The following is a 25,489-nucleotide window of genomic DNA, read 5'->3' as shown; positions in this document are numbered from 1 at the left end:
CCGTGGCAGCAAGTGGCATCAGGTGGATTCATAAGCAGTCTTCCAGGCTGATGTTTTCTGTACAGCAGACATCCCTCACTCCTTCCCAGCAACCCCAGCTGAGAACAGCACCTAGACATGCCGATTTCTTCTGGAGAGGCCTGAGGCTCTTGCTCCTGCCCTGCCCTGTGCCCTGATGCCAGCAGCCACTGCAGCCCTTTCTGTGCTCACCCCCGACCTGTGGTGTGACATCACAATATAGTCCATTCAGGATCTTGAGACTGATTTGCCCCATGGGCCTAAGACAGAAGCTGAACCTCTGGCCTGCAGTTCCAGATCCAAGGTGACTGAGACAAACTGCCAGCTGCCACTGGCTTATCAGGAGCACCTGGTGAGTATTCAGAACTTCCCCAAGCAGCATGGAAGGAGATACAGCCAACAGCTGGCTGTCTTAGCACTTTAGGGTCTCATTCTCACACAGGTTTAAATGGGCCAAACCGGTGGACAGGAGTTCACCAGGTAAGCCCCAAACTCTTCCTAGGAAAGCTGACTCACCTGATGCACACACCCCTTCCCAGCCTCTTCCTGCTGTGTCACCATCTGTGGGAGGTGGTACTCTAGTCTCCCCTAAGACTCGGCTTGCCACCTGCACCAGCTCCCTGGGCAAAGGTCACCTGTGTTCTTAATAGACAGAGCAGAGAGGCCAGGCTTTCAGATGGCAAATTCACTAGAGCATCACTTCTAGCCCTAACTGAGGTCAGGGACAGCCATTGGCCAAATGACACACCACATAGCAGGATGAGCAGAGGTAGCTGACACAGCCACCTCCCGTCCAAAGTGTGTACGACGGTCCTTCCTTTCTGTAAGAGGCCTTCCTGCTTTGGCTGTTTTTAAATCCACCTCCTGGTGACCTGCTGGTATATCAAATCGCTTCCTTTCCTTTTGGGACAGTAAGAGAGCTTTAGGATGGTGACAGGGAATGAGTAGGTGGATTAGAACACCAGGAAAGTGGGCAAAATCTAAGGTAGGGGGGATGGGGACAGAGGCTAAAGCCATCTCTCAAAGACGATGCTGGCTCTTTCCATACGGGCCACCTGCACTCGGTCGAGGGTGGTTTGAGACCCAAGGCCTTCTACAACAAACAGTGGGTACCCATTCTGGACCCCAGGAGGCACAGCTGCCTTCCCTACCATGGCCCATTCGTGTTTTCCCACAGTCTGTCCACGGTCCATTCACCATCTGTGAGTGCCAACACGTCCACACAGCTGCAGCTGCATCCCTTCTCCCACAAAGGAGTGACTTCTACAGGGATCCCATGATTTTGAGCAGGCTCCTGGCTCTCCCTGACTGTGTAAGGTAGAAAGGGAGGTGGTGGGGTGTGGATCAGAGAAATATTTTACCCTTAGGCTTTGCCGTCCCTCCTTAGTTTTATATGTGATGGGCTGAAGCCAACCTCTGCTTCACACACAAGTCCAAGACGCCAATGGTTCACCAAGCATGCTAAGAACATTTTAGCCCCTGTTAGGCCCCACTGGAAAAGGAAAAAAGACAGTAGAGGGGCCAGCGCTAGAGCAACCTGTGGTCCCCGTGCTGCAGCAGGTTTAATTTGGAGAGGAGAAAGGGAGCAAACGCTGAACCTCCCGTGCCAGACCCGCCACCTATGTTATTGCTCTTAATTCTGACCTCTGTGAAGCAGGTGTTCTCAGGTTCATTCTATAGACACAGAAACTGAAGACTGTTCTGTGCTGGTGCCACGTCTAAAGAGGGCCATTAACCTGGAGCATGCATTCACTCTCTATCGACTATCCTCAACATTAGAGCTCTCTGAAAAGAGAATGGGCTGCTTTGCAAGGCAGCAAGAGTGTGCAGGCCACGGCTCTTCCGTCAGCATGGAAGGAAACGGGATTCTTGTGATCAGCTGGGAGCTGGACCAAAAGATCTTTAAAGGCTGTTTCCAAATCTAAGACTGTAGGATTCTGGGTCTTAGTACTTTGCCCACCCTCTGTGATTGAACTCAGGTGGGTCACGCCTTAAGGGTGGCTGCAAACTTTCTGTTAGGCAAGGAGAACTGGGAAGAACCATAGAGATCAGCTACGGGCCCCAGGTAGGAAAGAGGAACCCAGGCTGGTTGAGGGAGTTTTCCAAGGCTCCAGAGCCAATTTGCAGAGTTAACCTGTGTTGACTGAACAAATGGAGGAGCCAGTTCTGAGTGCTGATCCAACGTCCCCATGCCCATCTCTCTCGTTCACCTGGTTCTTTCCTATCAGCCACCATTTACAGAATGCCTGCCGCATGTCAAGTGTGTTTCCAGAAATTATTTCACCTTCTCCTCCCCAACTCCACGAGGTGGGTGTCATCGGCCCCGTTTCTCAGATGAGCATGGTTAGGTAACCACCCCAGAGGTTCAGGTACTTGTGGAGATGTCATAAATACTAAATGACGAAGCAGGTCTTTCTAACCCCAAGGAAAACTTATGCCTCCATCTGCCGCCTCCCAGCTTGTGTGAGGAAGCAGGGTCTCCTTTCTTAGCTTTTCCCTAAGACAAACTGCCATCGATGTGTCAAGTTCTGCAGTGCCTATTTCCAGCCCCTCTTGGACGTTGCCCTGATGGATGCTGAACTCCCTGTGGGCCCACCTGTTTCACTGGCCCGGCTACTTGCTCTAACGGAGCAAGATGGAGCGATGTCTGTACACGGACAGATGTTATGCGCCAAGGAAGAAAATCTGCTAATCGAAAGCAGCTTCAGCTAATTGTGGCACTTTCCCTTCTGCGTGGTGCCCTGAAATAGTAGCCATGCTGTGTTCTTTTTTCACATCAAGGAGCCCCAATTGGCAACTTAAATGAGGTTGCAAAGAAGTCAGTTACACAGACCTCTACTGTCAGTTTCCATGGATGAGGCCTTGCTGATGCTCCTTGGATAGGACCCGTGTGCAACTGTTTGTGGACTTGGCTTCTTGCTGTGGATAATTTGGACTCACTATTGGGCTGGAAAAGCCTCATTTAACCCTGGGGAAAACTGGAACCTTCAGAAATTTAATGGAATACTAAGCCCAAGAACACATGGTCTGACCTTGAACTCTGGTTCTGATGTGCTTCTGAGTTATTCTGTAGCCATCTCAGCCAACAGAACCATCATGGGAATATTCTATCTCTGTGTTGTCTGATATGATAGCCACTAGCCACACAGGGCCACTGGGCACTTGTGATGTGGCCAGTGGGACTGAGGAGCTGCGCTTGTTGTTTAAATGGAAGCTTAGATTACATAGCCGTGGGTGGCTGGTGGCTGATGTGCTAGATGCTGCTGCTCTGGCCCCTGCTGACTTTTGTGACTTCATCTCTGATCTCATTCCCCTCTCCTGGCTTTCCCTTTCCCTCTGCCTTCACTCCCAGACCTCCTGCACTTTTTGATTTTTGCATTTGCTGTTCTCTCTGCCAGCATCACTTTTTCCTCTGATCATTTTATGGTTTGCCCCTGTTCAACAGGGGGGCCGCAGATCAAGTGTGTGTCTTCAGAAAGGCCTTCCCTATTCTATCTAATTGTGTCCCCAGCCCCATTCCAATTGCTCCTTATCTCTCTGAAGTTACGTTTGTGTGTTTTCTTGTCTACTGCCCTCTCCCTGGATAAAAATCCCAGTTTCACCAGAGCAGGGATGTAGTCTGCCCTCTCCCACTCCATCTCTGTGCCTGGAACAGCGCCTGACAGGCAGAAAGTGCTCAGTGTGGCGTTGAGAGTGCGTGAACATTCTGCAGGACAGCCCCCTCCTTCAGTGAGGAGGAAAGGCAGTCATGGCCCCAGCAACTTCTGCTGTGTGACAAAATAACATGAGCATAGTGGCCTAGAACAGCAAAGATTCGTATTTCTTCCAATTCTCTGGGTCTGGAATGTGAGCAGGACTCAGTTCCACATTGTGTCAGGGAGGGTCACTCAGCTGGGGGCTAGGCTGGACAGGGTGGCCTAAGAAGGCCTCACTCACACAGCTGGGACTTTTGGGCTCTCCAGGAAACATCTCTATGCGGTTTGTCTGGATTTTCTTATGGCATGGAGGTCTCAGGGCAAGTAGGCTGAATTTTTTTTTTTTTCTTTCAGACAGTGTCTTGCTCTGTTGCCCAGGCTGGAGTGCAGTGATGAGATCTTGGCTCACCGCTACCTCTGCCTCCCAATCCTGGGTTCAAGCAATTCTCCTGCCTCCGCCTCCTGAGTAGCTGGGATTGCAGGTGCCCGCCACAATGCCCAGCTAGTTTTTGTGTTTTTAGTAGAGATGGGATTTCACCATGTTGGCCAGGCTGATCTCGAACTCCTGACCTCAAGCCTCTGCCTCGGCCTCACAAAGTGCTGGGATTACAGGTGTGAGCCACCGTACCCAGCTGGTTTCTGAGCGAGGAAGCAGAGGCTGCCAGGCCCAGAACTGGCAGCACCATTTTCATCACCTTCTACCAGGCTAACTAAGCCACAGGGCGAGAGCCCAGTTAAAAGGGGAGGGGAAACTGTCTACTTCCGGGTGGGCGGGCAGGATGTTCATACCAGCAGGAAGGGATCTATGGACACGCTACACAGTCACTTCAACAGTGCTGTGGTGGTGCTTCTCAACTTTGATCATGCACATGGGCCATCTGGGGTCTGGTTAAGATGCAGATTTAGTAGGTCTGGAGTGGAGCCTGAGATTCTGCATTCCTAGCAAACTCCAAGAGACATCAAAGCTGCAGGCCCACAGGCTGCACGTGGAGTAGCAAGGCTGTATTAGAACGCATCCTATCAGGACTGAGCCTGTGCTTAGATTTGACATGGCAGGGCCCTCAATTCCACTTCTAGAGTGGACATCACTTCTTTGGGTTAAGCGTTACCCACTGTTGCTGAGGTCTACATGATTGGTCCCTTCTTCCCTGGCATCTGGGCTTGTGCCCACATGGGGTAACTGTCCCATCCTACCTCCCAAGCACTTCTTGTGCATTGCTTTACCAGCCTTTAAGGCCCCTTCCTTCTTTAACATTTAATTATCATCGCGTCCCTTGTGAAATTGGTGGAATGGGGCTCTTTCGGTTAGGATTAGAAACTAAACTCAAACTAGTTAAAAGGCAAAGGATTGATTGGAGCACGTATGGCTTCAGGACTAGCTGTATCTAGGCCCTCAAACGATGTTGTCAAGAAACTATTTGTCACCATCTCCAGTTCTCCATCGCCAGGATCTCTCTGACAGGATCCCCCACAAGTGGAAGAAGAGACGAACTCTCACTTAGCAACCCCAGCAAGAAGGGGGCACCACTTCTTGCCTAATCTTTCTGGCAAAAGTGCCAGGATTCTCTCTGGCTGGCCCAGCTGAGGTCGTGTGTCCACAATGATGCAGTCACTGTGGCCAGGAGGACGTGTTACCTCATTGGCCAGGCCTGGTCATGTGTGTTGTTACCTCATTGGCCAGGCCTGGTCATGTGTGTGTCCCTGGAGCCAGGTGGGAGACTGGCCCCACCCAAGCCACATTGGATGAAAGCAGGAAGAGGTGATTCTCCATGTAAAATTGGAGAGAAGGGAGAGCAGTTAGGAAGCTAAAAAATTGTCCCAATTGATCATGAGAACAGGTGTTGGAGTCCTTGTGTGATGGCTGAGAAAACAGAGGGCAGGAGCCTCATGAATTCCAGAGGGCCCGCAGCTAACCAGGCCTCCCAACCCCTAGCACAGACTCAGAGGCTGTCGACTTAAAGATCTTTAGCACCAGAAGAATCTTGAAAATTAGCCAACGCATGTTCCACAGAACACTGGTTCAAGGGAAGCTAAACGATGTTACTTGAAAGGCTCTCTGGTCTAGGAAGGGTAAAAGATAATGGGCTAGGCCAGGTCAGCAGTTTCCTTGCTTTACAGGACTTTTCAAAGCCGTAAATAGGCTGGTGTACATTGTGAATCCCCGAGAATGGGGGGAGGCCTAGGAACTATTGTTTGGAAAACTAGTAACCTAACTCTGTTCCTCCCCATTTCATAGATGAAGCAACTAAGGCCAAGAAGGGAAAGTGATTTGGGCAAGGTTATGCAACTAGTTCATGCTGGGATTACCCCAGATGCTGTGTTGAGACATACTTCATGCTGTGCAGAAGCATCTCTTTGTACCTCAGGGTAGCCCTGTCCTCCTGGTTGTGTTCCTGCTGTCTGGAGTCTGTGCATAAGGGTTTATGGGCTTCTATGGCACTGCTCCTGTGAGGGGCCATGGGCACCCAGAGTGCCCAACCCCTGCCTGGGACATGCCCCTCATTGCTGCATGCCTGAGGGAAATATTGAGAGGTGCAGAAAACCACATGGGTCTGTACTTAGGAAAACACAGCCACCCAACTGGCAAGGTGATGGCATAGATGAGGTTGAAGGGGCTTGAAGGTTGGCCAAATCCTGAGAGTCAGCACAGACAGACACCAAGTGTGCCAGGCTGAAGGGTGAAGGGAAAGGAAGGTTCCTAGAGCCAAGTACACACTTAAATCCAGGGAGAGATTGTGGGTCAGGGCTGGGGTGTGCTGACGTGAGGGCGACTGTTATAGCAACATCACCTTTGAGACCCTCGTTCATCTGGGCACTTCATATGAGCTCATTCTAAGCCACTCAGTGATCCGGCTTGGGGATTATCATGACCCATATAGATCAAGAAGAAAAAAGTAGCTGTTGGTTAGTTGACTGAACTCACAGGTATGAGGTTAACACGAAGGATTCAAGCTCTGGCTCTTCTCCTCGCCAAGCATATGATCTTGGGCATGTTACTAAACTGTCTAAGCCTCCATTGCCTCATCTGGCAAATGGGGCTCAGATACGTTCCCACATCATAGCTTTGTTGTGAGGATTAAATAAGATGTCTGTGAATTAGCGAGACACTTAGCCCATCCATAGTAGGGGATCCTTAAATGATGGCGGGAATGGAGAGGTAGGAACAGATCCACCAAGTAAAGGGTAAAGCCAAGATCAAACACAGGTCCAGCCAGCTGTGGCTCCTTCTGCCTCTTCACTGCCACGAAGAGAGGGTTAGCATTCGATGAGCAGATGGCAGTGGCTCAGAGTGCAGATCAGTGCAAAGGGCTTTCTTGTCTTCTCTGCAAAGAAGGAGGGATGGCATATGTGTATCTTTGGTCATTTCCAGGTGACTCTGTCCAAAGTCCGTGCAGGGAAGTAGAGGCTGTGAGCAGGATGGAATATACAGATCCAAACCTCTAGAGCAGAGCCAGGGCTAGGCATGACTTGATCAACATCTAAATGCCACCAACACCCAAGGGCCATGCAGAGGGAAGAGACTGGGAACCACATCTTGGCACTTTCAGATGGGTTTGCAAGCACTGGAAATCAAAGCTTCACCAGGGATGCTTTAAAGATGAAAATCCTGGCCAGGCGCAGTGGCTCACGCCTATAATCCCAGCGGTTTGGGAGGCCGAGGTGGGCGGATCACGAGGTCAGGAGATTGAGACCATCCCGGCTAACATGGTGAAACCCTGTCTCTAATAAAAAAAAAAAATACAAAAAAATTAACCGGGCATGGTGGCGGGCGCAGTCCCAGCTACTGAGGCTGAGGCAGGAGAATGGTATGAACCCAGGAGGCGGAGCTTGCAGTGAGCCGAGATTGCACCACTGCACTCTAGCCTGGGCAACAGAGCGAGACTCTGTCTCAAAAAAAAAAAAAAAAAAAAAGATGAAAATCCCAGTAGGGATTTAAGGGAAGATGCTGGGAGTAGCATGTGGCCCCTGAGTAGGAAGATGGAAGTACAGCAGAGGCAAGAATGGCAGTCCCTGTTTGTAGATATTTTTCACAGGGAAGGTCAGAACATGTCCCAGGGAAACCACATCCAAGATTCAGGATGAGAATGACCTGATCCTATATATATATATATATATTTTTTTTTTTTTTGAGATGGAGTTTTGCTCTCATTGCCCAGGCTGGAGTGCAATGGCATGATCTCGGCTCACTGCCACATCCACCTCCTGGGTTTCAGTGATTCTCCTGCCTCAGCTTCCCGAGTAGCTGGGATTACAGGCATGCGCCACCACACCCAGCTAATGTTTTTGTATTTAGTAGAGATGAAGTTTCACCATGTTGGTCAGGCTGGTCTCGAACTTCTGACCTCAGATGATCCACCTACCTTGGCCTCCCAAAGTGCTGGGATTACAGGCATGTGCCACTGCACCCAGCCCCAGCCAAGATTGTTTTCTAAGAATCAAAACTTGACTATAGGCTGGACATGGTGTCTCATGCCTGTAATCCTAGCATTTTGGGAGGCCAAGACAGGTGGATCACTTGAGGTCAGGAGTTTGAGACCAGCCTGGCCAACATGGTGAAATCCTGTCTCTACTAAAAATACAAAAAAAAAAAAAGAATTAGCTAGGTGTTGCAGTGCATGCCTGTAATCCCAGCTACTTGGGAGGCTGAGACACAAGAATCACTTGAACCCAGGATGCGGAGGTTGTGGTGAGCTGAGATCATGCCACTGCACTCCAGCCTGGGCAACAAAGTGATATGTCTCAAAAAAAAACAAAAACAAACAGAAAAAAACCTGAGATCCCTGATCCACAAAAGCCTGAAATATGATGTCAAATTGTATTTATATGTGCACGGGGGCATTTTTCTTGAAGGAAGGTCCATAGCAGGAGAGGCAAACTGTGGCATGGCTTTGTTTTGTTGGGTCCACATAGCATTATGAATATTTGAATGATTTCCCAACATTCAAAAATTGGGTACTAGTACATAAAAATCTTAATGTTGGGCTTCTCTTGAAAAGACTCACAAGATCCAGTCACATGGGACCCACATTCCAGAAAGAGGTGGCCTCCTTTAGATGGGGTATGGGACCCCAGTCAGCTACACAATCCATAGCACTTTTGTGACCTCCCCAGTGGATGTCCAATGTTGGTCCTCTTTTGTCAGCACCCTTGCACTGTTTTCTTCACTGCTTTATTTTTTTAATTTGCCTTGTCCCTCTGGCTTTTTCATTTGCAACCCGTGATTTGAACTTTTAATAGATGCTCAAAGGGTGGCTGATTTTAAGAAGATCATTGAAACTGAGATCTTTTTTCCAGCTTAAACTCTTTCCCAACAATCCAGTGTTGAAACTGACTCTTAGTAGAGGCAGAATACCACCCTTCCCAGGCCCAGAAACAGATTCTTTTCCTCCTAAGGAATGCGTGTGTGCTGTTTGTCCAAGGGCATGTTTACAAATGGCAAGCTTATCTGCTGATGTTATAAAACACCAAAAGCTATTTAGAAATTACTGAAACTCCTATCTATAGTCTCTGCAAGATACTGCTCAGGTGATAATGCAATCAATGAAAGCAATGACAATCTGGGAAATCCTTTCTTTATAACCTTGAGAATTTGGCTTTGAATGGAGACAAATCAAACAGATAGAACATTTGCTCAGGCCCCTTTTCTGAAGCCAGAGCCAGCAAGCCTAGTGATTTTCTTTTGAAAGGATCTTAAGTAGGTCTTTGCATTTGGGAAGACCAGGCAAGTCACTTAGAGCCGATTTCTGAACTGAGACTCACAGATGCACATACTCACACCCTCGTATCCGGAGACATGTGGACTTGGAGGGCTGGAGGAACTCAGACGCCTTGGTCCTTAGAAGGATCCAGAACCACCGTGCCGAGGCCTAGCAGGCAAGGGCAGGACACACAAAATGTGAGAGCAGAGGAATGAAGGAAAATTAAATCTTGGGTGAGGCATTCTGTCCAGCAAAGAACGGGAGGTAAATACATGGCAAGTGGGCCTTCGATATCCTATGAGTAGAATGAAGGCAATGCTTAAAACACTGCACCGCTGCACAGCTACACCTGTACACAAGATGCCCCCTTGTTTTGGGGTGGCCAACTGCTGCATCTCCTGTTTATATTTGCACCCAAGCAGAGGAAGTCAGTCCAAAGCTAGAAGGAGAGAAAATGATTGCCCAGAAGCTCAATGGAAGCCTTGCTTAATACCTCAGTTGTTGAGAACACAGATATTAGGCTGAGGCCCACTCGGTTTGAGGCCTGGCAATGTCATAGGTCAGTTAATTTATCTTGTCTGTGAAATGGGATAATCATAGAACCTATCTCATCCCAAAGGCGGGTGGGCGGATGAAATGAGATGATCTTGGTGCGGAGCTTAGCACGGTGCCTTGGGAAGCCTGGATAAGCATGAGCTGCTGTCTTGGGTGGGTTTCCCAGCTGCTGACCTGATCATCTAATTGCAGTGCAAGTAGTTGATATGGAAAGGGTTCCTGGTCCCATGAGGAAGGGAGTGAGGATGTGAGACCGGAAGGGAAGGTGGCCTTGAGCAGTTACTGCCATGAGCACTGGGGGCTCCCTCCCACTAGGGATGTCTGGATATCACCTAATGTGGGACAGGCCCCAGAGCTGTGCCACCTGAGGGGTGTGGGGCTGGATACTTACCCACCTACTCACATCCTGGCCAAGGGCTGCTCCCAGGGTGTCTCGTCCCCAGCCCTGCCCACTTGCAGGGCGAAGAGCCACCATGGAAACCGTGAAGAGCCCTGGGGAGACATGGGCAGGGCAGGGACAGCATCTGCTAAAACTGTCCTTGTTGTTCTGACACCTGTCCTGGAGAGGGAAGAGCTGGTCTTTGGAACCACCCAGACCTCAGCCTGTAGCTCATCGCTGCCTTTTACTAGATAGGTGGCCCCCTTTGCCTCTTTGGGGCTCCATTTCCACATCTCTTAAAATAGGAACAATTCTCTCATGTTGCAGAATTCGTTTTGAGGACTATGTGTGACAATGGCCATACAGAGGCAGGCACGTAGTAGGTGCTCGGCCACCATGAGCCCCCTTACTCGCCAGCTCGATTTGATTCCATTTCTCCCACTTGCCTGTGATCCTTATTCTGTTTCTAGTCCCGGAGTGAGCCCAGGCTGGCACCAGACCTTCTTTCCATGTGAGCGGGGACAAGCTGACATCCAGACTAGCGCTTGCCTCCGAGGTGACTTCTGAGTGACAGGCTGCTGCAGTGATCTCCCAAGCTGTGTATTATCATCTTGTTTCCCCTTTAGCATCGAGCCTCGTCAGTCTGTGGCTTTCATCATATCCAGAGAGGGTAGAATAACTGGCCGGCCTAACGGCGGCTGAGCCAGGAGTGGAATCCCAGCAGGAAGAACTTCGGACCCTTGCAGCTCCCGCGGCAGCCCAGGGCTGGGTGTGTGGGCAGATCTGGGGGCTTCTGCTGAGTCAGAGTGTGTGGGAGTGTTGGGGCGGGGGCGGGGGTGCCGCCAGATGAAATCAGGATGCCCAGTGAAATTTACATTTCAGATAAACAAGAAAAAGCCCCTTCTGTATAAGTACAGTCTGTGAAATACTTGGGCCGTACTTATACTAAAAAGTTATGTAGTGTTTATCTGAAATTCAAATTTCACTGGGCCTCTGACATTTTTATTACCTAAATGTGGCAACCCTACACTGGTGGGAATGGAGAACAAACCTCCTGGGAGGTCTGGGTTAGAGATGAACACAGCAATCCTCCTGCAGGCAAAGGCCAGTGTGGAGCCACTGCCTGCCCCCAGATGGCCTCCCCCGGGGCCCCCTCCAGGGCCTGTAAAGCCCTCATGAGAGTCACTTTTGCCTGAAGACATTGTTTAACTACACAGTGGAGTCAGTTACAGATTCACTCTCACCACACTTACCCGTATAAAGAAAATATGATTCTTTATTCTTAGACATCTCCATACAATGTGGTAAGAACAGAGTAGCTGCAAATTGTGTATGTGTTGGGTGGGGTTCCCTGGAAGCAGAGCCTGAGACCCGGGTTCCGGTGCCCCTGATCTGGTGAAGGAAGCAGGAGAGGGCAGGGGAGGAGCTGAGAGGTGTGCACCAGGGGCACTCAGCTTCTACCTGACCCCCTGGGGGGCTCTGGAGCAGGAATGGTACCAGGGAGTTGGCTCCACCTTGAGACAAGGGGGTTAGGGTTTTGTGCTTCCGCATCCTCAGGCCATTAGTTGCCCTCAGGCAGAGGTGTCTCCAGGTGTAGCAGCTTCCATGGCCGAGGTGACAGTCCAGAGAAAGCCATGACCACACATTGAAGTTCCCTGCAACACTTGTAGCAGCTGGGTGCACCAGCTGGTCGCACCAGCTGGTCAAGGAGACCTGGGAATGGCACCAACGGCACCTACTACGCTCTGTCTCCTCGCAATGGAATAGTCAGATTCTCTCCAGGCCGTGTTAGAGAGTCCCTGTTGGGAGATGCGGTCTCCTTAGGGACTGCTCTGCCCCCCTCCCCTGTCCTTCCTAAAGAGTGATGGCTGCCAGGTGTGTGTGGAGACAGGTGCTGACTGTGTCTTCAAGGCAGTGGGGAGAGGGGACTTTGAATACCCATGGAATCTGCAGGATGATGGCCTGAGCCTGTGGCAGTGTGGCCGCTGGAATCTGCTCCTTGCCGTGGAGGAGTGACCAGCCCCATTTTGTCTTTTAGGGCTATCTTAGTTTCCACTGCTGCAGCCTGTGGCCTGGACATTTGCCCATGGTTGTGAGGTCCCCATGCAGGGGACTTCTTCCTCCTGACTCCAGGCTTCAGTTCACCCATCAGGCCTTAAAGCATCTTCTGCCCTATCTTGCCCTGAACTTTTTGCTGCAAAAAGCCAAGGGCACTGCCTCAAGCTTATCTTCCCAGCCACTGTTTACTGCTGCTACACTGTTGCCCAAGACACTTCAGAAGTGACCGTTATTGTCATCTCTTGCCAAGTCCTGGAAGGCAAGCCACCAAGTCCCATGCACCATTCCCACAGCCCGACAACCTTCCTGGAATCTAAAGAGTCTGCCCACTTCTGGATGTTTGTTCAGGTAGGGAAGTTCAAGCCCCGTGCCCATGAAACTTCATCTTTCTTTTCTCTTCCACCTTCCCTGGGAGGGTAGTGCAGACAATGAGGTGAGCCTTCTTCCTCTTTCTAGAATCCATGGGGCGGAGAAGGTAGATTCTCCCTTCCTGTCTTCTGGGGAAACTCCTTCTCCCTCCCGAGACAACATTGCTTTCCCCTTCTCTGTGGGGTAATAATGGCAGAGAGAGGTGGGATCAAAATGCTCTACTCATAAGGGGGTGTACATTGAGAGGTTTAGAAATATGTTACAGTGCCCCTATGTTTATAGCAGCATTAGTCACAACGGCCAGATGGTGGAAGCAACCCAGGTTCCCATGATGGATGAATGGAGGAGCAAAATGTAGTGTATACAGTGGAATGTTGTTTAGTCTTAGAAAGAGAAAAAATCCTGGCCGAGCACGGTGGCTCATGCCTGTAATCCTAATATTTTGGGAGATCAAGGAGGGAGGATTTCTTGAGGAAAGGAGTTCAAGACCAGCCTGGCAACTTAGGGAGACCCCCAATCTCTACAAAAAAATTTAAAAATTAGCTGAACATGGTGGTGCACATCTGTAGACCCAGCTATTCAGGAGGCTGAGGCGGGAGGATGGAGGATCACTTGACCCCGGAGTTCAAGGCTGCAGTGAGCTATGATTGCACTCCAGCCTGGTGACGAGCAAGACTCCATTTTAAAAAGAAAAAATGAGAGAGAGAGAGAGAGAGAGATCCTGTTGCATGGATGCACCTCAAGGACATCAAGCTGAGTAAAATAGGCCAGTCACCAAAAGAAAACTCCTGTGTGATTCCACTTCCATGAGGCATCTAGAGTAGTCAGCTTCATAAAGACAGAAAGTAGAATGGTGTTTGTCAGGGGCTATGAGGAGGGGGAAATGAGGAGGGGGAAATTAGGAGTTGTTTATTGGGTATGAGAATGTTCTGAAGATTGGCACGACAACGTGAATACATTGAACACTACTGCACCGTACACTTACAGATGACTAAGATAGTCCAGGCGCAGTGGCTTATGGCTGTAATAATCCCAGCACTTTGGAAGGCAGAGGCAGGAGGATTGCTTGAGGCCAGGAGTTTGAGACCAGCCTGGGCAACATAGCAAGACCTCATCTTTACAAAAATATTAAAAAATTACCCGGCTGTGGTGGCTTGTGCCTGTAGTCCCAGCTACTCACCAGGCTGAAGCAACAGGATTGCTTGAACCTGGGAGTTCGAGACTGCAGTGAGCTGTAATCAGGCCACTGCACTCCAGCCTGGGTGACAGAGTGAGATTCCATCTCAAAAAATAAGTAAATAAATAAATAAATAAATAAATAAATAAATAAATAAATGTTAAGATGGTAAAAATTTAAGTTGTGTATTTTACCACAATTAAGAATAAAAAGCAGTCTGGGCGCAGCGGCTCATGCCTGTAATCCCAACATTTTGGGAGGCCGAGGCAGGCAGATCACCTGAGGTCAGGAGTTCAAGACCAGCCTGGCCAACATGGTGAAACCCCGTCTCTACTAAAAATACAAAAATTAGCCAGGCATGGTGACAGGTGCCTATAATCCTAGCTACTCGGGAGGCTTAGGTACAAGTACCCGAGAGGCAGAGATTGTAGTGAGCCGAGATTGTACCACTGCACTCCAGCAGCCTGGGCGACAGAGTGAGACTCTGTCAAAAAAAAAAAAAAAGAAAAAAAAGAAAAGAAAAAAAAAGAAAGAAAGAAAAAAGAAGAATAAAAGGTGAAAAAAACACATCTATTACAAATGCAGATATCTCATCCATGGAGGGTGAACTAATATGCTTGTCCATTCTTTATTCTATTTCATCAGCTCCTGATCCTTTGCAGATAACAGGACCCCAAAGGGAAGGGAATATTTTCATGAAGGAAAAATGCAACCAGAAATAGTCCTAGCTAGAACCACTATCAGACAAGTATGTCCAGCCTACATGGAATTTTATAGACAAGGGACAATTCTATTCACAAAGGTTGGGAGACAGAGTCATGGGACAAGAAACGTGGAGGCTGGACAAGCTGGGAGACAAGCTGGCTTCTTCATGGATCCTTGCAGTTTGCCTTGGCTGCAGGCATGGTGATCTTAGCCCACATCCATGAAACCTTACTTAGAATTGCTGGGGCCGGAAGTTCTAGGGAATTCAAAATTTTTTTTTTTAAATGGGCAATGTAATGCCTCTTTTGTATATTACAGAACATTCCTAGTGGAGCCTGGCTCAGCACCCTGTAAACCCATTAATATTCCTGTGGTGGAGTGTATAAATATTCACACTAACTGGGATAATAAAGACTATAAATAGCCTCATGTCAGTTCAGGCCAGCATTTGCTGCCAAGTAAGTCTCCCCGCCCTGTGCCCCCAAAAAGAATTTCTGGATTTCAGAGCCATTTGGATATGAAAATGGTAGCTTAGGGACCGTGGACCTATATGAATTTTATACCATCTACAGACTGTAAATGAACAGAGATAAAACATAGGAAGGAACCAGAAGGATGAGGTCAGTGAATTTAACACTGATCTTATAAATAAGAAATGGAGGTGACAGGCCCAATGTCACTCTGCTGGTCATTGGTGGAGCTAAGGTCAGGCAAGGATCTCCTACCCTCAGCCCAGCTCCTCCAGCAGGAGTTAACAGGAACCTCCAGACCCAGAGTCCATGAAGCTGAGCCGCCCCCTCCTTCCTAGTTCCCTGAAAAGGTGAGCCCTACCTTTGGGAATGCCTCCTTATGGGTAGTACACCGTGTGTGGTGTGCCCTGCCGTGTGCTGGTTCTGTTTTCTCTGGGAGAGGTATCTGCAGAAGACATCGTCCTGAGGGTTCATGCACTTAGCTCAAGGCCTTGCATACAGATGGCACTCAGTGAATGTCTGAGGAACTGTTGAATGTATTTGGTTATTCATCACCTGTAGACCCATCAAGACAAGGATGTATAATCAAAGGACCATATGTAAGACAGCCAACAACGAGCAGAGAAAGAAAAGATCTTGCTCCCCATTGCAGAATCAGAGCTAACGGCAAGGAAGGCAAATATTACTTTATTTTTGAACAACGAGCATTAATGGTCATTAGAAACTGATTTCTTTCATTCCTGATGCCTAAGCCATGGGTCTGACCCCGCCCCAGCCCTCTAGGTGGAACGGGGAGGCCTTTGTGCCCAGCACAGTGCTCAGTACACAAAGGGTGCGCCACAAACACTTGTTGGATGAGTGAGTGAGTGAATGAGTATCGGGGTCATCAGTTAGAACTCTGTTATAAAAGGCACAATTCTAACTTAAACTGAAGTAAGCAAAAATGCCTATTTTGTTTATTTTTGCCTGACATAATTGAAAATTCCAAGGGTAGGCGCCTTCAGGCATGTCTAAATCCAGGCCTGCAAATGATTATTGGGGAATCTGTCTCTTCCCTTCTCTCAGAGCTGCTTTCCTCCACCCTGGCTTCTCTCTCAGGTGAGCTCTCCACAAGTGTGGTGACCATGACCACAGCAGGCTCAGGTCCCACCCGCCGAGCAGCCCTCACAGAAAGTGACTCATGCGGCCCAAGAAGGTGAGGGGTGGTCACTTGCCCACCCCAGGATACTGTGGTGAGCGTGTTACACCCTGGAAAGTAGTTCCTGAGTGGACTGTACAAAATGGAGCCCTGTGGAAGCTCTTGAGGCCATGAGCTTCCATCCAAAATGGAGGCATTTCTCCCTCCAGTGTATGAGTGCAGCCTGACAGGGTCTCCTCAGACCCTTAACAGCCTAGGTGGGAGAGGGCCCCTCAGAGTCTGACCTTTAGTGTTATAGGAAGGTTATCCCCCCTTCTTTTCTTTTCTTTTTTGAGACAGGGTCTCCCCCAGGCTGGAGTGCAGTGGTACGATCACGGCTCACAGCAGCCTCGACCTCTCCAGGCCCAAGCAATTCTCCCACCTCAGCCGCCCAAGTAGCTGGGACCACAGGTGTGTGCCACCATTCCTGGCTAATTTTTGTAAAGACAAGGTTGTGGCATGTTGCCCAGGCTCACCCGTCTTTCCTTTCTATTTTTTTTTTTTAAAGAAAGAGACAGGTCAGGTGCAGTGGCTCACAACTGTAATCCCAGCACTTTGGGAGGCCGAGGAGGGTGGATCACTCGAGCTCAGGAGGTCAAGGCCAGCCTGGGCAACATGGTGAAACCCTGTCTCTACCAAAAATTAGCCAGGTGGTGTGGCACGCATCTGTGGTCCCAGCTATTCAGGAGGCTGAGGCGGGAGAATCTCTTGAGCCCAGGAGGCAGAGGTTGCAGTGAGCCAAGATTGCGACACTGCACTTCAGCTTGAGCGACAGAGCAAGACCCCATCTCAAAAAAAAAAAGAAAAAGAAAGAAAAAAGAAGAAGAAAAGAGAGACAGGGTCTCACTCGGTTGCCCAGGCTGGTCTTGAACTCCTGGCCTCAAGTGATCACCTTCCTGCCTTGGCCTCCCAAATTGTTGGGATTACAGGAGTGAGTGACAGCACCAGGCCAGCCACCCTCATTTTCATTCTTTCTCTATGAAACACTGGTCATTTGAAGGGAGAAACTGCAACTCTGGGGAGTGTGGGTAGATGTACAGAGAGCCAGGAAGCAGCATTGACAGTATTCCCTCAGATTCTGAGGGGTGAGCATCCGGGCTCCCTCGGGCTCGACTCCATCAGTGTGGAGGTCCCATCATCCTCTCACTGTAGACTGAAGGCACAGCAGGCCTCCAAGGAACAACCCTGGGGTCATTCTCACCCTCATGCTCTCCCCGCTGCTTGGTGCTACAAGACTGGAATGTTCTCAGGTCATAGGGGTGGATGCTCTGTTTTCCTATAAATCGGCTTGGTTTGGGAGATACTTATATTCTCCATATCTGTGAGGTGTTAACTATGTAATAAAGTAGCTTTTAACGAAGGATGTCAGTGCTTGGAATATACGAATCTACATTTTAAAATAAAAGTAGAAACAGAAAATGAAGGCACTGAGCAAAAGAAGCAAATTTAACTACAAAGTGAAAGAGCTATTTATCTAGGCTAGTTTCCCTATATGGTCATTAGGGTTAGCTCAGAGCTTCCTAGTAGGCCAAGTAAAAAAGGAAACAAGATCTTTACAAATGCTTTTTCTCATAAAGGTAGAAATATACCAATTTTGAAAGGCATACTTTTTTCTTGGCATTAAGTTCCAAAAGAAATATATCATGTGGGCTAATTGATAAAACAAAATGTGAGCAGCAACAGTCTCAACCACGTTCCCACAGATGCAGATTCCCCTGCCCAACCCCTGTAATATACCTTGTGACTACCCTCTATAATAGGTGAGGGAAAAACACTAATTTTAAGTATTAACATCCCACTTCCCTGGGGTAGGCAATATCACATGTGTCTAAATATAAAGCAAACATGGAAAATAAGATAATCTCAGTTTCTCAGCAAGAAAATTCCAAAAATGCTTTTTGGCCACTTGAATATATAAACTTTTAGGGATATAGATAAAATAGTCTTACGGGTACCGTTTGATTTCATAATTTAATTACATACAATTGAAATCACATATTACATAAAATAATATTTAGAAATGTTCATGCAGCAATCTGTTAATGGCAAAATAATACATGAAAATATTGCACTTTTCCCATTGACCTTTTGCAAAAACAATGGTATTCTAATGGGAGTCACTTTTTGTGTCGTAGAGGTTTTTGTTTGTTTGTTTTTGTTTTTTTTTTTTTTTTTTGAGGTGGAGTCTTGCTCTGTTGCCCAGGCTGAAGTGCAATGGTGAGATCTCAGCTCACTGCATCCTCTGTCTCCCAGGTTCAAGCAGTTCTCCTGCCTCAGCCTCCCAAGTAGCTGGGATTACAGACGTCCGCCACCATGCCTTGCTAATTTTTGTATTTTTAGTAGAGACAGGGCTGCTGACCTCAGGTGATCCACCCGCCTCAGCCTCCCGAAGTGCTGGGATTACAGACATGAGCTACCGTGCCCGGCCTGCATTGTAGAATTTTTAGAGAATAACAACTTCACTTCCAGCCAATGGTGGAAGAGATGTCCCTTTTTGAATCCATGTATAGTGTCCCCACCGGAAATTGTATCCCAAGCCCCAAATAGCCATTTGTATGGCATTGGAGCAGTTCCCCATCCTCACCCCATTTATCTGATAGAGGGGGCATATTTGTGATCACCTCCTTATGAAGATCTGTCTTACAGCTTTTAAAAACAACCTTAAAGGATGTCAAGCATTTGCAACTGGGAGGTCATTCCTTTGGGAAGTGAGATTAAATTCTACTGATTCCTTTATTCCTTATTTAAAAAGGTGACGCTCTAAGCATCTAAAACCAGAATTGTTTGTGGTCATTCCCTGCATTGTGTCCTCCCCAAACAGGACTTTGTGGTTCAAAATACAGTAGGGTCATTGACAGAACACCCTGTAATACAAGGACTTTTACAGGGCAGGATTATGTTGAGGCATCTGCTTAGTTCTGTTGTATGATGGCCAAGTGCTTAAGCTGTCCATAATGGACCCAATGCTGCAGCTCGCCCGGGGTTACAAGAGGGATGCCTTAGAAGAAGGGTGCTCCCCTGGAAGATGGAGAGCTGGTGTGCTTTGCCAGGTGCATGGTTGTTGTTGTTGTTCTGTTTTGTTTTGTTTTTTGAGATGGAGTTTCACTCTTGTCACTCAGGCTGGAGTGCAATGGCTTGATCTCAGCTCACAGCAACCTCCACCTCCCAGGTTCAAGTGAGTCTCCCACCTCAGCCTTCCGAGTAGCTGGAATTACAGGTGCCCACCCCCACGCCCAGCTAATTTTTTTTTTTTTTTTGTATTTTCAGTAGAGACAGAGTTTCACCATGTTGGCCAGGCTGATCTCAAACTCCTGACCTCAGGTGATCTGCCTGCCTCAGCCTCCCAAAGTGCTGGGATTATAGGTGTGAGCCACCACACCTGGGCCAGGTGCATTGTCTTGAGCAGGTCACTTATATTCTTGGGCCTTGGTTTTCTCATGGGAGAAATGAGGGGTTTAGGCTAGATTAGAGAAGGATTTCGGGAAGCCCAAGAAGGGCATGGGGATGGCATCATGTATTGGGGGGCTCTGGTGTCCTCTTCTCATTCCCAAGCCAACAGAGAGTAATTCTGCTTTGATCTATTTTATATAGAGGAATTCCAGGTAAAATTTCCTTTGAAGTAAAGATCCTTTTTTTTAATTAAAAAAAAAAAAAAAAAGAGGAGCAGCTTGTTATTGAGGTCTGTCTGCACTGAAGTTCTCTGACTTCAAAGCCATTGGGGTCATAGTTGTCTTCCTATTGATGGCTAATGAGGACACAGTGCGCCTGGTGATTTGGGGGTAGACGCTGCCTGGGAGCTGCGAGCGTGCGCCATATGGCAGCACAGACGCTGCAGATCCCACCACAACGGTCCATTTAGCTGGAACCCCATCATCCCAGCAAATCTGCTTGGAATTTTATCAGATAGAAGCAAAGGACAAGACGTGGTTCTCCAATTTTGCAACACACTTGAGTCACTTGGTGAGTTTTTAAAACTTCTATGTCCAGGGCATACCCTATGCTAATGAAATCAAACTCTGGAGGTGGGATCCAAGCATCAGTAATTTGTAACTCGCCCCATGTGAGGCCTAATGTGCTGTCAAGTTTAAGAATAAGTGCCACTGGAACAGCCGCTTGGAAAACAGTATGGCGATTCCTCAAAAAATTAAAAATAGAATTACCATATGATCCAGCAATTTCACTTCTGGGTATATACCCAAAAGAATTGAATACACGTTCTCAAAGAGATATTTGTGTACCCATGTTCATAGCAGTATTATTCACAATAGCCATAAGGTGGGAGCAACCCAAACGTCTATCAATAGATGAAGAATAAACAGAATGTGTTGTGTACATACAATAGAATATAGTTCAGCCTTAAAGAGGCAGGACATTCCGAGACATGCTGCAGCACGGATAAACCTTGAGAACATTATGCTAAGTGAAATAAGCCAGACACAAAAAGACAGATATTATATAATTCCACTTAAAATTTTTTTTCTTTTTAGATTCTCTGCAAGGCAAGTTCTACACAGTTCCACTTATATGTAACTTCCACTTATATGAGGTATCTAGAGAAGTCATTTTAATAGAAACAGAAAGTAGAATAGTGGTTGCCAGGGGTTGCAGGGAAAGATAGAGACTTGCTGTTCAATGGGTATGGAGTTTCAATTTTGCAAGTTGAAAAGAGTTCTGGAGATAGGTTGCACAACAATGGGAATGCACTTAACATTACTGAACCATGCACTTAAAAATGATTGAAATGGGACATTTTATGTTAGGTATATTTTACCACAATTAATGCAATAACATAAAAAGAGTAAGTGGCATCATGAATGTCTTGCTGGTAGAAGTGAGGTCTGTGGGCCAGCAGCATCACATCTGCTTGGAGCTGGTCACACATGCAGTATCTGAGGCCCGTCCCAGACCTGCTGAGTCAGCACCTGCATTTTTTTAACAAAAAACCCCCAGGTGGTTCGTGCACTCACTCAACTATGAGAAGTGCTAGTTGTAAGAACCAAGCATTAGACCAGGGTTTAGAAGGTCAGAAGATGTAGCAGATGTTGTTGTTTGCCTACCCAGCATTCATTTCCTCTCTTCCTTCCTTCTTTCCTTCTTACAGAAACTGACATTCTCTGAGTAGTCTCATGTTTCAGAGGGGGCTCATCTCATCCACACCCCCATAGCCCCATAGTGGTCCCACTCCCCTGGCCGGTGGCTGCTTTACACGTTGGCATGTTGCCTGGTTCTGGCCAATGAAACTAAAGGAAGTTCCGCTGGAGAGTTTCTGCGGGAGGTTGCCTCCCTTAAGGACACCCAAGAAGAAAAGACCTCTCCTTCATTTGGAAGTTTTTTTTCTTTTTCTTTTCTTTCCTTTTCTTTTTTTTTTTTTTTTTTTTTTTGAGATGGAGTCTCACTCTGTTGCCCAGGCTGGAGTGCAGTGGTGCAATCTTGGCTCACTGCAACCTCCACCTCCCAGGTTCAAGCAATTCTCCTGCCTCAGCCTCCCGAGTAGTTGGGATTACAGGTGCACGCCACTACACCTGGCTAATTTTTGTGTTTTTAGTAGAGACAAGGTTTCACCATGTTGGCCAGGCTGGTCTCCAACTCCTGACCTCAAGTGATCTGCCTGCCTCAGCCTCCCAAAGTGCTGCGATTACAGGTGTGAGCGACCACACCCGGCACCTTTGGAAGTTTGCATATTGGAATAGGACCCGAGCAAATTCTGGACCCTTGTTCACACAGAGTCATTGACTGATAAGATCCTGGGTCCACCTCATCAAAGGATTTCTTGTTATATGAGATTAGAAACGTATTTATTGTTTCAGACCACATGAGGCAGGATTTTTCGTTACTTATAGCCCAGGGTTTCTTAACCTCGATGCTATTGACACCTAGGGCCAGATAATTCTTTGCTGTGGGGCAGTCGTGTGCATGGCAGGATGCTTAGCAGTGTCTCTGGCCTCTGCCCACTAGAGCCAATGGTCCTTCCCCCTCTCCCAGGTGTGACAACTTGAGTGTCTCTGGACATTACCAGTGTTCCCCGGGGAGGGGGGCCAATGGCCCCCAGTTGGGCACCACTGTTGCAGCCAAAGGTGTCGTAAAGAATGTGAAGACCTTTTTATTCTGACCTCCAACGTTGCTGGAGAGCCCCAGGAGGGCAAAAATCACTGCCTATGTCCCCGCCCCAGGGGTGTTGCAAGGATCAAAGTGAGCTCAGGTGTGTGAGAAAAGCAAACACACACAAGGTGTTACTAACCATTACCCGTCTTTGATGCTGCTGATGCATTGATAGCAATGTTGTAGTTTCCATTTATTCTTAGATTTCATAGGCAGAGATGTTTAACTTAACAGATGGCCAGCATGGATAGTGAATGGAATTTTCCCTCAGCAAAGACAGAGCGGCTCATGAGACTTTCAGGCTTTTCCTTGCTCAGAAATTCTGGATTCTCACCCAATTCATCAATCCCAATTCTCAATCCCAATTCATCATCCCATAAAGCTATGGGTGCTGAGGCGTTCTCCTGTTAACACCTGCATTAAACACCATCTTGTACTTACGAAACATATTTTCACAGATGAAGAGTGAGATTCCTATTTAGCTGCTAAAGAGAGGTCGATGCCCTCAGCTCACACGTCTGTGGATTTAAGATCCACAGAGACAGGGGACCCTGAACAATCTCTCATGTCTTTTTCTCCCCTTCCTAGAATCTGCTGACACATCAAGGCCACTTCCTCCTGACTTCCAAAATCAGTGCCTTTGGACTCATCTCTTCCAGGAGAGTTCAGTGTCTTCTGAAGTGTTACAAAACGTCCTTCGGGGCAAGAAGGTGGACACGCAGAGCTCAACTTTATAGAAAGGTCTGGAGGAGAATGGGGAGGATGGGGACAGGAGAGGGGATGGGGCTGTGAAAGGGAGGCGTTGGATGCACCTGATCATTTACGTCATCGAATGCTTACCATGTCCTCGGCAGAGGGGCTGGTGTGGAGTGGGGAGCAAAGGCCATTCATTAGGAGGCAGCTGCAGCCCTTCGGGGCCTCATGATCTACTGGGGAATGTGTGGAGGACATTGGGTCATTCCTGTAACATAGTCCCGTACGGTAAGGGGTAACTATCCCCAGGAACAGGATAACTATCTTGATTTTGGTCCCCCCAGCCCCACCCCTGCAGCCCATGGGCTTTGAGGGACACTGACTTCCTTGCTGAGTCCAGAGGTAGAACACACATATCAGACCATAATTTTTGTTTTAGGGGTTGGCATATTACAGTTTGAACCAGAGAGGGCATTTGTTGGGGGCCTCTAGGAAAAGACAGCTTTGTGTTTCTTTGGGGGAGAGGGCTGTGGCTTGCAAAAGCAATGCTGCAGCCCAGTACTTCCACGAAGGAGTTAAGCTGAGAATTGAGCCCATTCACAAAGAAAGACTGAGTCCACAGAGCTGCCAGGAAATCAAGCTGAAGCCTTGCTCAACCTACGTCTGATCTACCTCTGGACTTTTCAGTAGCATGTGCTAATAACACCTCCTTATTGTGTAAACTGATTTACACTGAGTTTTCTGTTACTTTCATCATAAACTGTCCAAACTGGCACAGAATTTTGTACCAGGAAGGGAATGCTACAATGAACAAACCTTAAATGTGGATTGGTTGAGAAGAGACATTCAGGCGGAGAGCAGCAAAGATGTCTCTATCAAACTTGGAAGATGGCGGCCGGGCGCAGCGGCTCATGCCTGTAATCCCAGCGCTTTGGGAGACTGAGGTGGGTGGATCACTTGAGATCAGGAGTTCAGGACCAGCCTGGTCAACATGGTGAAACCTCATCTCTACTAAAAATACAAAAATTAGCTTGGCATGGTGGCGTACACCTGTAATCCCAGCTACTCGGGAGGCTGAGGCAGGAGAATCGCTTGAATCCAGGAGGCAGTGGTTGCAGTGAGCCGAGATTATGCCATTGCACTCCAGCCTGGGCAACAAGAGTGAAACTTCATCACAAAAACAAAACAAAACAAAACAAAACAAAAAACTGGAAGATGGCAACCCTCATTTAACAAAATGGCCAGTTTTGCTGGGATGCAGACCTAATGCTTATGGAGCCCATGATATTTCGAGATCTTCCAGGAAATATTCAGGATGTTGGCTACCTCTGGCAGTCTTCATTAAGGTCCTAGGAGACCCAACTCCTGGGAGATGGTGGTTCATTTAAAAGTGGAGAGGGATGAAAATAGTTCTGCTAAGAAAGAGTCTTTTTGCCTGGGGCCTGCAATCTAAAGTTGCAGGAAATTGATGAGCAAGTCCTGCTGTTTGGGAAAGCTGATTTGTCTGGCTAAAGTTGGAGCACAGGCAACAAATGAGGTGACTTAAGCAAAAGCCACCTTCTCTTCCTTCCTTTGAGGTGGAGTTGGTGAGGCCAACGAGTGCTGGAGCAGCCCTTTCACCACCGTGAGGGGAGCCAAGCAAGAATAAAGCCAACACAAGGAGGGAAAGCTGGACAATCCCCAAGGAATGGCGCTGTGACCCATTCCCACCTGCAAGCTTTGGATTTCTATAACGTGTTCTTTATGATTTGAGCCAGTTTGAAGGGTTTCTAGAGAGTTTACACTATTATACAGTGTGATGAACACTGAAATAAAAGTATGACTAAAGTGTTGGGTGGTTAAGAGAGAAGGTGGGTTAATTAGCTAAGAGAAGTAAGTTGTTGCTTTAGGCATTTAGAATGGAGTGAGTTGGAAAGAACCCACTGCAGTTCTTAATATTAAGCACACTTTTTTCGTGGAAATTTATTAGACTCATCTGTGGCCATCATTAGGCTTCTCTTGGTCCATCCAGGTAGGAATGGATGTGTGAAGGCCTTAGTGGAGGCCAGTGCACCTGCATTTAGCAGACCCCAGGAAATGCTGGATGATGGAAGGAATTCTGCCATCTGTTGCCCCAGTCCCTTCGTGGGCTGAGGGAGTTCCCCAGTGTCCATGCACACTGGGAGCACTCAGATATCTGCTAATCCTCCTCTCTCCCAACTGCTGTCGCAGGAGATGGACCACATGTCTCCCAGGCTGAGAGCCTTCCTCTCCGAACCCATTGGAGAAAAGGATGTCTGCTGGGTGGATGGCGTCAGCCATGAGCTCGCGATCAATTTGGCCACCAAAGGTATCAACAAGGTAATTCATTTTTTCTTACTTCTCTGACTTCTCTTCCCTACCTTTCTTCCCCCAG

General features: G+C 47.9%; 1 protein-coding gene across 5 annotated transcripts in view; it reads left to right on the top strand.

Annotated features, from left to right (window-relative positions):
* Positions 1-222: 222 nt before the first annotated feature.
* Positions 223-25,489, top strand: part of BANF2 (BANF family member 2) — a 35,864-nt gene continuing 10,597 nt past the window's right edge. Inside the window, exons 1-4 of one of the 5 annotated variants that reach the window (XM_058433077.1) lie at positions 223-370; positions 22,990-23,142; positions 23,873-24,038; positions 25,306-25,434. In XM_058433077.1, the coding sequence (XP_058289060.1) occupies positions 23,961-24,038; positions 25,306-25,434 (207 nt within the window). In that variant the 5' untranslated portion in view covers positions 223-370; positions 22,990-23,142; positions 23,873-23,960. Of the gene's footprint in view, positions 371-1,209; positions 1,331-12,582; positions 12,753-20,827; positions 20,849-22,989; positions 23,143-23,872; positions 24,039-25,305; positions 25,435-25,489 lie in introns of those variants that run through there. The other 4 variants (XM_058433075.1, XM_058433078.1, XM_032142531.2 and 1 more) reach the window with 4 other exon arrangements.

This window comes from Hylobates moloch, unplaced genomic scaffold (genome assembly GCF_009828535.3).
Source record: "Hylobates moloch isolate HMO894 unplaced genomic scaffold, HMol_V3 SCAFFOLD_21, whole genome shotgun sequence".
In the NCBI taxonomy this organism is placed as follows: Eukaryota; Metazoa; Chordata; class Mammalia; order Primates; family Hylobatidae; genus Hylobates; species Hylobates moloch.
The sequence above is the reverse complement of the archived record's forward strand: the minus strand, read 5'-3'. Positions and strand labels throughout refer to the sequence as shown.